This window comes from Chiloscyllium plagiosum, chromosome 9 (assembly GCF_004010195.1).
Source record: "Chiloscyllium plagiosum isolate BGI_BamShark_2017 chromosome 9, ASM401019v2, whole genome shotgun sequence".
In the NCBI taxonomy this organism is placed as follows: domain Eukaryota; kingdom Metazoa; phylum Chordata; class Chondrichthyes; order Orectolobiformes; family Hemiscylliidae; genus Chiloscyllium; species Chiloscyllium plagiosum.
In genome coordinates, this window is record NC_057718.1 from 25,268,479 (window position 1) to 25,284,785 (window position 16,307).

Here is a 16,307-nt window from a genome sequence, read left to right on the forward strand (position 1 = left end):
TCCAGGTACACTACATCCACTGGGTCTCCCTTGTCCATTTTCAGAGTTACATCCTCAAAAAATTCCAGAAGATTAGTCAAGCATGATTTCCCTTCATAAATCCATGCTGACTCTGACCTATCCTGTTACTGCTATCCAGATGTGTCGTAATTCCATCCTTTATATGAACATTCCCTCATATGAACATAAAGGATAACATCATAAAAAAAGGAACAGAAGTGAGCCATTCAGCCCCTTGAACTTGCTCCATCATTTAATAAATACATGGCTAAGCAGATTGTGACCTAACTCCACTTTATTGCCCAATAGCCCTGAACTCCTTTATCATTCAAATATCTGCCTAACTCAGCTTTGAATACGCTCAGTGACCCAAAACTATACACAGTACTCTCAATGTTATATCACCAGTAGCCTTATAGTTGTAACAAGGCTTCACAACTTTTATACTCCAATCTCCTTCCAATAAAAACTAACATGTCATTCGCCTTCCCAATTACGCTTTATTATTGCATGCTAAACATTTAGTAATTTCTGTGAACCTGGGTTCAAATCCTGCCATGGCAGATGGTGGAATTTGAATTCAATAAAAATATGGAATCACAAGTCTAATGATGACCGTGAATCCATCGTCAATTGTTGGGAAAAACCCATCTGATTCACTAATATCCATCCGTATCTGGTCTGGTCTAGATGTGACTCCAGACCCACTACAATTAGAGATGGGCAGTAACTGAGCTGCCAGTGGAAATGGTGGAGGCTGGTACAATTACAACATTTAAAAGGCTGGGTATTGAATAGGAAGGTGTTTGAGGGATATGGGCCAAGTGCTGGAAAATGGGAGTAGATTCATTTAGGATATCTGGTCAGCATGGATGATTCGAACTGAAGGGTCTGTTTCCATTCAGCTGTTTAGCTCTATGACTCTATGATTCTAAACACTAGCCTAGTCAAATTCTAAACACTAGCCTAGTCAGAAATGCCCACATTCTGTGAACGAATTTTAAAAAGAACAAGTACAACCAATTACCTCTGCAGTGCTTCATGATTTAATTAATATTCTTCATTTTTATGCTTCCTGCCGAAATGAACTTTTCATTTGTTTTCACATTTAATTCAATCTGCCAATTTTTTTCCCAATCGCCAAATCTATTTGCATCCCTTTCCCCTTTGTATCCTCTTCACAACTTGCTCGCTCTCTGTCATTGTATCATCAACAAGTTTGGCACTAAAAAAGTTGGTCTGTGTCCAAGTCATGAGTGTACATCACAAATTGTTTAAAGCCATCTTTGATTCTTGTGGCACTCCACTAGTTATAACTTTCCGTTCCGAAATTTACCCATTTAACTCAACACTCTTTCCTGTTAGTCAACCAATCCTTGATACATGCTAATATAGCACACAAACACTAGAGATTATTACATTGCACAGCCTTCAATTCCATTAGTTTTTCCACAGCCTTTTCTCTGATGAGACTGTTAAGTTTCTGAACTGTTCTGAAGAAGTCACACAAGACTCGAAACACTTACTTTGTTTCTTTCTTCACAGATGCTGCCAGATCTATTGAGTTTCTCCAGCATTTTTAATGTTTCTTTTGATGTAAAGTATCTGTGTAATTTGTAAGCCATCTCCTTACTTTCTATTAATTCCTCAGACTCATTTTCTATAGGACCAATGCTCACTTTGTGAACTATTTTTATGTATCTGTAAAACACTTACTATCTACTTTTATATTACCAGCATCATTTTCCCAAACTCTTATTTTCTTTTCCTCATTATTAACCTTTTTGTTATTCTTTGCTCTTTTTCTATTCTGACCAGTCTTTTGAATTGCCACCATCTTTGCATAATCCATGCATTTTCTTTAAGTTTGTTATGATCTTTAACATTTGTAGTTATACATGGATGTTGGATCCTTCCCTCGGATTTTTTTTTGTTTCTCTTTGGCATATACCTAACCTGTGTATTCTGAAATATCCACTTAAATGTTGGCCACTGCATTTAGAGTAACAGTGTTTTACAGAATGGATGGAGGTCCTTCAGCCCTTTGAACTAATCATCAAGTACCTATCTATTGTTGTCCCACTTTCCACCATTGGGCCTGAAATCTTGTGTGCTTTGGCATTTTAAGTGATCGTCTAAGCACTTCTTAAATGTTGTGATTGTTCCCTCCTTTATCACCTTTCAGACAATGAGTTCCAGATATTCAACACCTTCTGTGTGGAAAAATAAATCTTCCTTAGACTCTCATAAACTCCTACCTTAGTCTATGCCGTCTTGTTATTGATCCCTTCACTAAAGGGGAAGGTTACTTTCTATCTGCCATAATATCTACCATAATTTTGTACATCTCTATCGGGTTCCCCCTCAGCCTTCTGTGCTTTAAGAAAAGAAAACCCAGCCTATTTAATCTCTCCTCAAAGCTGAAATTCTCCAGCCCAGGATCCTGGCGAATCTCCTCTATATCTTCTCTATTTCAATGTAATCACACCCATCCTATAGTGTGGTGACCAAAACTACACACAGGTCCACCACAATCCCCTTGCTCTTGTCTTCAATACCTCAATAAATAAAGACAAGTATCCCATATGCCTTCTTCACCAACTTATGCACCTGCCTGTTGCCTTGAGGTATCTGCAGGCAAGTGCACCAAGATGCCTGTGATCTTCTGTACTTCCTACGATCCTATCATTCATTATATACTCCCTTCTTCCCAAAATGCATGATCGCACACTCTTCAGGATTAAATTCTATTTGCCCTTGTTCTGTCTATCTGACCAGCCCACCTATATTGTTAAGTAATTTGAAGATTTCTTCCTTGCTATTTACCATACTATCATTTTTCGTAACATATACCAACTTACTGAACAAACTGCTTACACCGTGGGCGGCATGGTGGCACAGTGGTTAGCACTGCTGCCTCACAGCACCAGAGACCCGGGTTCAATTCCCGCCTCAGGAGACTGACTGTGTGGAGTTTCCACATTCTCCCCATGTCTGCGTGGGTTTCCTTCGGGTGCTCCGGTTTCCTCCCACAGTCCAAAGATGTGCAGGTCAGGTGAATTGGCCATGCTAAATTGCCCGTAGTGGATAAATGTAGGGGTATGGGTGGTTTGCGCTTCAGCGGGGCAGTGTGGACTTGTTGGCCCGAAGGGTCTGTTTCCACACTGTAAAGTAATGTAATGTAATCTAAAGTAATCTAATCTAATCATTCATATCCAGACCATTAATGTACACCATAAACAGCAAGGCACCTCGCATCAAACTTTCTGGTACACTACGAGAAGCCTCTATTGAACTGAGCTTTAACCTAATTAACCTGAGTGGCATGGTGACACAGTGGTTAGCACTGGTGTCTCACAGTGCCAGGGAACCAGGTTTCATTCCAGCCTTGGGCAACTCTCTGTGTGAAGCTTGCACATTCTGTCCATGGGTTTTTCTGAGTGCTCCAGTTTCCTCCCACAGTCCAAATACATGCATTTTAGGTGGATTGGCTGTGCTAAATTGCCCCGTAGTGTTCATGCTTAGTGCTTAACCATGTAAAATGAGAGGTTATAGGGTGGGTGGGATGCAGAGGTTCGGGGCAGACTCAATGAGCCAAATGGCCTCTATCTGCACTGTAGGCACTCTTTGATTCTACTTTGCCAGTTTACCTTAACTTTGTACCCTTAAGCCCACATTTTTAATTCAAAATACCAGTCTTGTCTTCCCCTCCTCAAACTAAATGTAAAATGCAGTTATCCTATGAGTGCTTGGCGTAAGAGTGCCTTTGCTGTGAGATTATTAATTAATCTTTTCTCTTTACACAATATCTCATCTATTATAGCCAGCTCTCTGGCTGCATCCAAAATGTACTGTTTTAAGAAACCATCCCTCACACATAAGAAGCATTGAAAGGTAATGGCATAGAAAGAGCCTATTCATCCCGTTGTTTCTGTGTGAAAGTCTGAGCTCCTCATTTAGGTTACCTTTGTCCATTTGATATTTCTCAATCTATGTGTAAATTAAAATTCCCTATGATTAACATTATATTGTTCTGACAAGCTCCCACTATTTACTTATATTGCATCCTACCATGTGGTTATTGTTATGGGGCCAACACTACACTCCAACAAGTGACTTCTGCCTTCAACCTGTCTTCGCTGTGCTAATACCATCAATAACTAACAGAGCAGTTGTCCATCTTTTCCTAGCTTCTTGTTCTTTTCAATTGACATAAGCCCTTCAAATTTCAAGTCCCAATCTATGTCATCCTGTTGCTAATTTTAAGTTTAACAACTGTATATTTGAGTTCAAAGTACAAATCATTAATGCAGATTATGAACATGAGTGAAACCTGATCAAGGCTGATCCATGTGGAACACTCCCATCCACTTCCTGAGTATTTTTCCTTTATCATTATTATCCACTTTCTGTTTTGCAGACATCTACCTATTCATTTGGCTGCTTGTTCCATGGCACTGCATACTCCGATGTTGTACATTAATCCATTATATGGCAACTTATCAAGGCCTTGTGGAAAACTAGATATGCAACTTCGATTGCATTATTATTGTCTATTCTCTGTTACCTCTTCAAAAACTCATTGGTCAAGCAAGACTTCACTGTCTGATTTTCATAATAGATGTAATTCTTATCCTTTAATTTGGGTAGATGGATCTCTATTTCTTCCCTTAGCAGAGATTCCATTAATTTTTCTATTACTAATATTAAAATGACTAATATTTCCCTCGACACGCAAAGATTTTAAATAGAAATGTGTTTTTGTGATTCTTTGTAGGCAATCAGTTTGAGTTTTCATTGCTGTTTATGATCTGTTTTCCAGATGAAGCTTCAAACATTCAGTGACATTGGTGTGAGTACCTTCTGTTTCCACTGAAGTGAAATACAACAGCCATATATGTAGTTAGTGGAGATCTGCTGGAATACCTACTGTCTCTTTCATGTCTGTAATAGAACTGTTGCAAGCTACAGGTTTTAACAAGCACAAAGAATTGTGAATGCTGGAAATCTGAAACAAAAACAGTGTTGTGGAAACACAGCAGGACTAGCAGCACTTATAGAGAGAAAACAAAATTATCATTTCAAGTCTCGTCTCACTTTGTCAGAACAGTTCTCTGTTTTTTTCTCTACAGATGCTGCCAGATCTGCTGTGTTTCACGAGCTCTCCGTTTATGTTAGAGACTCTAATGTTGATTTTATACAAATCAAAATTATCCATTATTTACATATGGGTCCAAATCTTCCAATGGCAATACATTTGTTTCTATGACATAAATGGGAGTTACACATCTGGACTCCACAGAATGCCCATTGTCACACATACCAAGAGAATTGCCCAGGAATTTAAAGATTCCACTTGGCTAAATCCCTGAACTTGGAGCCATCTGAAAGTATCCATCTAAATCAGAGAATTCACAGGTAAAGACTTGTCATAGAATCCTTACAATGTGGAAACAGGCTTCTTGGCCCATTGAGTCCACACTGACCCTCTATAGAGCATCCTAGCCCCCCTACCCTATCATCCCGCATTTACCATAGTTAATCCACTTAGCCTGCACCACTGTGGGCAATTTAGCATGGCCAATCCACTTAGCCCGGACATCTATGGACTGTGGGAGGAAACTGGATCATGTGGATGAAACCCTCACAGATAGTCAGCCAAGGGTAGAATCCGTGGTGCTGTGAGGCAGCAGTGCTAACCACTGAGCCAACTTGCTACCTTTAGGGAAGTTAAAAAAAACCTAAAAATCCTATTCTAATTCCTGGATAACTTACCACACACCTACCCTCCCAACTAGACTTGTGCCAGAACCCTTGCACCCCCCAGACTCTGACATAACCCACAAACCTCTCCCTCTGTGAACCGACAACTGCATTCTCCCTCAAGCCATGAGACCTCTTTCACCCTCCCCATCTAACCCTGCCATGTCACCTGCCAGAAAAATCTCCCCAGAACACAAGACTCCCTCTCCTGCTGGTGTATGATGCTCCCCTCTCCCTATAACCAGCACCACTCCTCCTCTGTATGTCCTGACAACCCCTATATCACTCCTAGTGAGGAAAGATCTCTCGACCCGAAATGCTAACTCTGATTTCTCTCCACAGATGCTGCCAGACCTGCTGAGCTTTTCCAGCAATTTCCTTTTCTGTGGTATAATGAGATTCATGGATATTGTGAAGATGTAACATAAGAGTAAATTATAATTTAAATCTTAAAAAAGTAATAAGTGCCAATTTTAAGTTACAGTACAAAAAGAACATAAGAGGAGGAAATGTTTTGTTGACATAAAAAATAGTTTGGGTGGAGACCCTAGATGCAATGTGATTATAGCTAAGTCCTGCTCAATCTTCAAGTTTGTCCATGTTCATTTGCCAAAGGTCAGAGACAAATCAAATAATGCATTCATTTGAGTGTCAGGAGCAAAGTCAAAGTCAGAAGCATCAGGTGGGTCAGTGCCAGCAGTTTCGTAAGTCCCATACTCCCAATCCTGATCAATTGAAACTTGAGACAAACACATGCAGACTTCACTGCTGATGGCTTGGATCGTGGACAAACTGGGCACACCCTCCCTGGGCTGACTGATTCTCAGATGCAGTGCACACTGTATCCGTGACCCCAACCTCCCCAGTTCGTGGCCCGCAATACCCCTTCACCACTCTCAGGGTGAGTCTGTAGGTGGCTGTATAGACCAATACGGCTACCATGGGCTGTGTTACACTTGGGGTTTGTGCTGGTCACGGGAAGGGGTGGATGGAGGCACTGATGTAGCACTATGAGCCTTTCATTGTTTTCTCCTGGCTTCCGTTTTTTTTCCCAATGGCAAGTCTCGAGATGCTTAATGCCTTCCCGGATCCTTCTTGTCCACTTTGGATGGTCTTGGGCCAGTGATTCCCAGGTGTCTGTGGGAATGCCGCCCTCTATTAGTGAGGTCTTGAGAATATCCCAGAAGTACTTCCTCAGTCCACCTGGGACTTGACTGCCATTTTGGAGTATCCACAATTTAGTAATACTATAGCACCAGCAAATTTGTACGTGACAATGTCCCATTAATGTTTTTATGATAATAATCACTCTTTCAATAATATTGCTTGAGGGCTAAGTGTTGGCTGATATCCCCTGCTTTTCATCTAATATCATAACTAATATCCAATTAATCAGGCCAGAACATCAGTTTTTACTTTTTATGGCAACTACCTGACTCTGAAGCAAGAGTATTACTGCTGAAGCAAGGTTGAACATCTAGATCTCAACTGATTGAGCACTTACATAATAATAATGCTGTGGATTATTTTCAGATCAGCAAATGCAAAATCTGTTTTTTTGAATCCTAGTTAATTTAGAAAGAAATGATTATGTTCTCTGGCAACGAATGAGTAACCATTATGTTTTGTTGACTTTCGATTATGATTGTTTGTAGATATATTATGCATTTGTTCACTTTCTTGTAGGATGTTTCCCAAGTGACTGGCTGTGATTACCTTAGCCAGTTAAAACGAATTGTAGCTGTTACTGAAACAAGTATTGTTATATGGGATCATAAACCAAAGACTAAAAACCAGGTAAACTTTATTGTTTTGCCCATTGAATGGAGTATTCAGTTGTTTATAGAATCCTAGAGGAAATAACACTCAAGGAATGGCTTGGCCCAATGCATATTTACCAGTACTAAGTAGAAATAGAGCCATTAATTCTATCCTTCCTATTTTTACATATGTAACTTTTGCTGCATCCTTCAGCACCCATATTAAAGACGGCACACAATCAGAAACCCTTAGGGCTTTACCTGTCACCTAGAAACTCTGATTTTGGATAAGTGGTTGAGTGTGTGGGTGTGTTTCAAACCTTTGGTGGTAGTCTAATCTTGTGGTAACCAGGTCTCTGCATCTGTGGACAGACTGGAATTAAAAAGTCTTTAAAAAGCAGTTTTCCAAAAATCTTTATTCAAGATTTCAAAATTTTGGTCAACAGCGACTGTTTTGTATCAGCAACTCCAAACTTCTATCTGCTTGAGTTGACATGGTAGACATGGTACAACGTTCAACCAGTTAGCCCGTGTTTTGAGTTTATAACTGTGAACGGTGCAGGTATGAAGAGTCATATGCAAATCAGACTCAGGGGAACTCAGTGATTTCATGAAGTTGTGAAAAAACCTGGGAGTACCTTCAGATTCAAAAATGACTTTCTGTCCTAATTCCTTCATAGTAGCATATTTTTATGCTCTTCAGGCATTACTAATGCACAGAGAATGGCAATGAAATGTATCACCAGTTTATTTTAAGCACAAGGACAGAGAATAGCAGTAAGTCTAACAAAACAAATTCTCAGTGGATTGAAAGATTGAAGAGATCCAGGAGTATAGATGCACAGACATCTAAAAATAAGATTGGAAGTGCAAGGGCCACTCAAGGGACGAATGAAATTCTATTTTTATACACACAAGGGCATTAACTACAAAAGCAACAAAGGATTATGAATATGAACAAGACATTGTGGTACAGAAAGGATTTGGCAGCCAGGATTGTATCCTAGGTTCACTGGAATAATATTGTTGATAAAAGGACATATTTATGATCAGATCTGACAAATTATGCCTTCTGGAGCAGAGAAGGTTCAGAGTGCATCCAACAGAAGCATTAACATATTTGAAATTATAAATAGTGAAAGTTTATTTCCACTGATTGAATCTGTACAAGTGAGTGTGAGCATAGAATAAACACTGGGAGCATGTGGGGAGGTAATATGTTTTTAGTCATGTGAACCTTCGTTAGAATATAGAATGCATTTTCGCAAGTGAATATTGAAGCTAAGACAATATGTAATTCAATGACTATTTGGCAGAAATATTATTTGCTATAGGAAAGAGCATGGAAATAGACATTAAAAGCAACAATTTCCATTGTAGAGTGAACCCTGTTATTGATGTAAGACAGGATTTTCCCGAATGAAGTGGGTAGTGGGAAATTTCAATAAACTTGCCCCTCATACCCAAGTTTTATCCTTCAAGGACTGTTGCAGTGGTGGGGATTTCAGGTGCAGGCTCCAGTCTATTGCACCACCACCAGGGAGCAGATCAGAGGCAAACATGAGGGCAGCCAGAGGCTGAGATGGCTTGGTTAAAAGATCCAGCACATTTCCTTCGAATTGGAACCAGTTGTTTTGTTAAATTTTAGACTGGCCAGCCCTTGCCATTTCCAAACTATCACTTATGCTATAGTTTGGAGTGGGAGTGGGGGTGTGGGTGGGGGGGGGGGTGTGGCGCTGTAGTGTACAGTGCTGAGGGAGAAAAGGGTGTTGATAGTTCAGATTAGGTGATCGGAATGTAAGAATGGCAGAGCAATGGTATGTCTGACTGCCAGACTTGAATGAAAGACAGTCCCACTGGGCTGGGGAAAGGGGAGAGAGGACATGGTGACAGAGAATATAACGAGTAAAGCTAAAAGAAAGGGAAGAAATGGGAATGAGTTCACAATTTGAAAGGGTTGAACTCAATATTAACTCCCGAAGTTTGTAAAGTGCCCAGTTTGAAGATGAGATATTGTTCCTCCAGTTTGTGCAGCAATTCACTGGAACACTGCAACATGGTGAGCAGGACGCTGTGTCAAAATGACCAGCTACGGGAAGGTTGAGGTCATGCTGACACCAGAGGTGTTCTGCAAAGCAGTCACCCAGTCTGTGTTTGGTTTCTCCAATGTGGAGTAGGCCACATTGAGTGCAGCAAATACAACACACAGGATTGGAGAAGGTACAGGCGAAATGCTGCTTCATCTGGAAAGACTGTTTTGGCCCTTCGATAGTGAGCAGGGAGGGGGTGAAGGGGCAAGTGTTGCACCTTCCGCAGTTACATGGGAAAGGGCCATGGGAATGGGAGGGAGTGGTGTGAGCCGTTGATGAATGGACTAAGGTGTTCTGGAGGGAACGATATCTGCAAAATGGGGGGAAGATGTGTTTATTGGTGGTGTTCTGCTGGAGTTGTCTGAAATGGCAGAGAATGATCCTTTCCATACGAAGGCTGGTGAGATGATAATTGTGAGACCAAGGGGGACCTGATTATGCTGTTGTGAGTGATGGGGTGGGTACAAGGGTGGAAACGCGGGTGATTGGTGGGATGCGGTTGAAGGGCCTGTCAACCACAGTGGGTGGGAAGCCAAAGTTATGGAAGAAGGAAGTCACGTCAGCAGCGCTATTTCGGAGGGAGGCGGCATCTGAACAGATGCTACGTGGGTGAATGGGATGGAGCCCTTACAGGATGTGTGATGACCTGCCATGAGGGTAGCTATGGGAGTGCATTGCTTTTTAGTGGATGGCCATGGACAGTTTATTCCCCAAAATGGAGACAGAGAGGTCAAATAAAGGAAGGGAAATTCCAGAAATGAATGATGTGAAAGTTATAGGGGTGGAAATTGGAGGCAAAATGAATAAACGTTTCAAGGTCTTGACAGGAGCATGAAGTGGTACTGAAGCAGTTGTTGATGTACCAAATAAAGAGTTGTGGGAGCGGACCAGTGAAGTACTGGAACCAGGATTGTTCCACATCCTCAGTAAAGAGGCAGGTATAAATGGGACCCAAGCAGGTGACCGTAACCACTCCTTTGACTTGAGAGAAGTGAGATGAATTAAAGGAGAAATTGTTCAGTGAAAGAACAAGTTCAGCCCGGCAGAGGAGAGTGGAGATCATTCAGGCCTCTGATCAAGGACGAAGCCAAGACTCGCAGATTGTCCGGGGGGGAATGGAGGTATAGAGGGATTGGACATGCATGGTAAACTGGAAGCAGTTAAGGCGGAGGAAACTGGAAATTGCCAAGATGGTGGAAGGCATCAGAGTAATCACGATATATGTGAGCAGGGTCTGGATGAGTAGAGAGAGGATGGAGTCAAGATCGGAGGAAATGAATTCAATGGAGCAGGAACAGGCTGATATGATGGACCTACTGGGGCAGTCTGGCTTGTGGATTTGGGGAAGGAGGTAGAAGTGGGCTGTCCAGAGTTGGGAAACTATAAGGTAGGAGGCGGAGGGGAGGGGGGAGGTGGGGTGCGGGGTGATTTAAGATCTCTGGAGGGAATGAGATCAATGACAATCTTGGAAACAGTTGCTTGATGTTCGGATGTGGGGGCATGGCCGAGGGGAAAGTAAGAAAACGTGTTGAAGAATTGGGATTGAGACTCCATGAGGTAAAGATAAATGCACCAGACTACAATGGCACCATCTTTGTTGGCGGGTTTGTATTAATTTATGTTGCCTACACACCCTTCCTACCAACTGAACCAGTATCGAGCTTGGGCAGGCATGAAGAACATTGTTGATATAAAGTAATCATCTAAATATCTCTTGTAGACTTCAGTACATTTCAGGATATTATCTTTTTCTTAGCTAACAGATTGCCTTCTGTCCTTGCACATGCGAAGCAATTAACTATGTTTTTCTAATTATTTATGTACTGGACATACGGAGTGTATTTCTGCAGGCTTCTCTGGTTTGTCTGCCATAACATTAATGGAGGGGCTGATGAAAACCTGCTGTTTACTTAATCTTCTGCATTTCTAAGGGCTTTCCACTAATGGAATGCCCTGCCAATAGCAGTGGTGGACTCTCCCTCTTTATGGGCATTTAAACAGGCATTTAATTATTTATGTACTGGAGATACGGAGTGTATTTCTGCAGGCTTCTCTGGTTTGTCTGCCATAACATTAATGGTGGGGCTGATGAAAACCTGCTGTTTACTTAATCTTCTGCATTTCTAAGGGCTTTCCACTAATGAAATGCCCTGCCAATAGCAGTGGTGGACTCTCCCTCTTTATGGGCATTTAAACAGGCATTGGATAGATCGGCGCAACATCGAGGGCCAAAGGGCCTGTACTGCGCTGTATTTTTCTATGTTCTATGTAAAGTTATGATAAATAAACATCAGAGAACTGAAAATAATCACATTCTAACAATATTGCAATCCTGATAAATGTGCATTATTGGGGGCATTCGCATGATCAAAATATGCCCATCTGATATCAGTGTCCACTCTGAATAACATGGTGGGTTTTGAGTGTGTCAAAATCAAATGAGACATAACTTTCTTTGGCAGACTAGGCCTACAGGCCTGAGGAGTCCACCCTTACCAAAACAAATGTCACAATATTTGTCGCTTCCCCCCACGCCCCGACAATCATTTTTGTTATCACTATCATTAGGTTATGTTTTCCTCCTGAAAACTGTCTCTAGGCTACACCAGATCACATACAAACGACTGTTTCTTGCCCCATGTTTACAACAGAAATATTGGCTGCATTCACTTCTGTAACATTGCTCCCATCTTTCCCTGCATCATCTCATCAGTTTCAGAAATTCACTTGCCCGAGCAAGACTCTGCTATGTAGGTCATGTATCAAGTACCACTCACTTCCCACTCCTGTCCTCCTTGACAAACTTTGTCTGCCCATACCTTTAAGTTTAAAATTCTCATTCTTATATTTAAATCTGTTGTTTATTTTACGTGGTCGCGTGTACAAAACATTTGTGAAATTATATGCATGAAGATCTCTTGTGCATTTTATTAAACAAGGTAAACATAATTTTAACACAATTGTCAAATGCTAACTTGTTCTTTTCCATTTCTTTAAAAAATATACAAACTGACAGCTTTGAACTGATGTTTACATTTTTCAACAGACTAATTTTTTGACTCTTAAACCTATGAAAAACATTATGCTCTGTGTCTGTACGGTAAACCTACCTGAGTATAGGGATGAAGATTGCTTACTAATTGGCGATGATGCTGGGTTTTTGAATCGAATAATTGTGGGAAGTGATGATCTCAACTTCCAGAAATCCATGGAAAGTGATGCTTTGCGATCCCAGGCCTTGGATCCACGCCTTCTTCGTCGGTAGGTTGTCACATATATTTGGATAGCTTTCATTTGTCTGAAGTGTTGGTTTAGTTGCTGGCAATTGCTAAACCTCTGAAAGAGTCAAAGTTTTTTTGTGCAGCATCTGTAGTGTTGATTATAAATCCATGTTACAACGTGTAACTTATCAGCATGGATTCAAGCCTGACAAACCTCATTGAATGTTTTTGAAGAGGTGAGTTAGGTGAGTTACCATTATTCCCATCCACAGGTTAATGCCTATGGATGTTGTGTGTATGGATTTCCAGAATGCATTTAATAAAGTCCCACATAAGAGACTGTTAACTAAGGGAGAAGCCGGTGGAATTAAGGGCAAATTACTGACGTGGCTGGGAAATTGGTTGTGTGGCAGGTGACAGAAAGTAGGGATAATGGTACGTACTGAAATTGACAGGATGTGACTTGTGGTGTTCTGTAAGGATCTGTATAAAGGCCTCAATTAGTCATTTTATTTATTTACAAATTGGATAATGGCATAGAACATCATATATCCAAATTTGCTGATGATACAAAGTTACATGGCATTGTAGACAGTGCAGATAATAGAATAAAATTACAAAGGAATATTGATAGACAAACTGGATGGACAAAACTGGCAGATGGAGTTCAATGTAAGCAAATAGGAGGTATTCCATTTTGGACAGAGAAAAGATAGATCAGGGTACATTATAGAGAGCATGAAGTTAAGTGCAGTCGATATCCAAAGAGAATTAGGGGTTCAAGTGCACAGATCTTTAAAATGTTACAAAGAGATGCAGAAAATAATCAAGAAAGCTAATGGAAAGCTAGCCTTTATAAAGTCATAAAGTTGTACAGCATAGAAACAGACTCTTTGGCCCAACCAGGTTTCCTAAACTGAACTGAACCATTTTGCCCCAAATCTTTTCTATCCATATATCTGTCGAAATGTCTTTTAAATGTTGTAACTGAAGTTGCCTCTACCACTTCCTCTGGCACCTCATTTCATATACGCACTGCCCTCTGTGTGAAAAAAGTTGTCTCTTAGGTCCTTTTGTATCTAGACGACTGGAGTATGAGGATGCAGAGGTTATCCTGCAGTTATACAAAACCTTGGTTAGACCTTAATCTTAACTATGAGCAGATCTATGCACCACAGCTGAGGAAGGATGTATTAGCTTTGGAGGGAGTACATTACAGGTTTATAAGAATAATAGTTGGACTTCAGGGGTTATGTTGTGGGTAGATTATACAAATTAGGCTTATTTTCTCGAGAATTTAAAAGGTTAAGAGGTGATCTGATCAAAGATTTCAAGATATTAACATGAAAGTACAGGTTAAATAAAGGTAAATTATTCCCACTGTTTGGGGACCCTAGGACTAATGACATCATCTGAGAATTAGGGGTCTCTGATGATGCTGCTCCTTTCACAAGGTTATGTTGTCCTTGTTTTTTATTCAGGAAGTTGTAAAACAGAGGTTCCAAAATGTCTGGGCACGGATGGGTTTTAGATTAGATTCCCTACAGTGTAGAAACAGGCCCTCCGGCCCAACAAGTCCACACCGACCCTCCGAAGAGTAAACCACCCAGACCTATTTCCCTCTCACTAAAGCACCTAACACTATGGGCAATTTAGCATGGCCAGTTCACCTGACCTGCACATCTTTGGACAGTGGGAGGAAACTGGAGCACCCGGAGGAAACCCAAGCAGTCACGGGGAGAATGTGCAAACTCCACACAGACAGTCACCCGAGGCTGGAATCGAACATGAGACCCTGGTGCTGTGAGGCAGCAGTGCTAATCACTGAGCCACCATGCCGCCCTAGGGTTACTTTGATTATAGCTAACAAATACTGCCTCAGGCAAAAGGCTTTCAAGCTTTTAAAACAAACACTTGTACAACAAAAGGGGAATGGCCAGTTCCCCCAGCTCAGCTTTACCCTAGTTTGGTTTAGTTTTAGCAGTAGTGTTGTGAAACTGCTGGACCCAAAGAAGCAGGTCCATGCTGGTACTCTCTCTCTCTCTCCCTGACATTTCTCTCCTGTAAAACCCTGTGTTTGATTTTTCTTTTTGCCAAGGGGTGTTTATGAGGATTGTTGCAAGTATTAGGAACAGCATCGTTAAGTTGGGATAATCTATTGGGTTTTTGGATCGGTTAAGTTATTCTGTATTCTATTCTCTTTTGCTTGTGTTTAATCAGGTAATCTTGTAAGTAAATTCTGTTTTGTCTAAATGTAAGTGATTTGACCAGTAGTATCTCTCCTGGAATATCTGTGTTACACCTGCTTAAAACAACTAGCAAAGTTAGGGTCTGGGCTCCTTTCTTGAAATGTTTTGAGGGGGTCTGGCCTGGTCCATAATAGGCCAGACTGTTAATGGACAAGGTTAGGAAGCACTTCTACTGTGAAAGTACACAATGGCATGATGCATTAATTATTATTTTTAAATCTGACAAAGATAAACTTTGTTTAAGCAAAGCTTTTAAGGGATATGGGCCAAAGGCAGGTATTCGGAAGAAGGCCACATTGAATAGTAAAACAGGTTTGAGGGGCTGAATGGCCTACTCTGCCACATCCAATTGTGAATGATGATGGACAATTAAATAACTTACTGGAGGAGGAGGCTCCACAAGTATCCCATCCTCAATGATGGAAGAGCTCAAGACAGCAGTGCAAAACATAAGGATAAAGCAGTTACAACAATTTTCAGCCTGAAGTGCCACGTGGATGATCCATCTCGGCCTCCTCCAGTGGTCCCCAACATCTCAGTTACCAGCATGTGATATCAAGAAATGGTTGGAGGCAGTGGAGAGTGCAAAGGCTATTGGCCTTGACAATATTCCAGCAATTATACAGAATTTGACGCTCCCCTAACCAATCCCTTTCTGTACAGTTACAACACTGGCATCAATCCGATGATGTGGTAAATTGCCAAGGTGTATTCTGAATACAAAAAGTAAGACAAATCCAACCCTGCCAATTACTGGTCTACTCTCAACCATCACTAAAGTGATGGGTTGTGTCATCAACAGTACTTTTGAGCAGCACATGTTCAGCAACAACCTGCTCACTGAAGTCCAGTTTGAATTCTGCTAGGGCAACTCAGCTCCTGACCTTATTCCAACCTGGCATCGCTGCAGAGTTCCACATGGTAGTGTCCTTGGCCAAACCATTTTCAGCTGCTGCATAAATGACCTTCCCTCCATAATAATGTCAGAAGTGGGAATGTTTGTTGATGATCGCACAGTGTTCAGCACCATTCGCAACTCCTCAGATACTGAAGCAGTCCATGTTCAAATGCAACAAGACCGAGACAAATGTCAAGAAAGATTCACACCACACAAATGCCAGGCAATGACCATCTGCAATAAGACACAATCTAACCACTCCCACCCCCCCTCCCCACCCCTTAATATTCAGTGTTGTTACCATCACTGAATTCCCTGCTATCAAC

General features: G+C 41.2%; 1 protein-coding gene across 1 annotated transcript in view; it reads left to right on the top strand.

Annotated features, from left to right (window-relative positions):
- The window catches only part of LOC122553173 (WD repeat-containing protein 64-like), a 132,701-nt gene that overhangs the window by 34,048 nt on the left and 82,346 nt on the right, over positions 1–16,307 (top strand). The window contains exons 5-7 of the mRNA XM_043696759.1: positions 4,823–4,852; positions 7,450–7,560; positions 12,660–12,874. Of these exons, the coding sequence (XP_043552694.1) occupies positions 4,823–4,852; positions 7,450–7,560; positions 12,660–12,874 (356 nt within the window). The remainder of the gene's footprint in view (positions 1–4,822; positions 4,853–7,449; positions 7,561–12,659; positions 12,875–16,307) is intronic.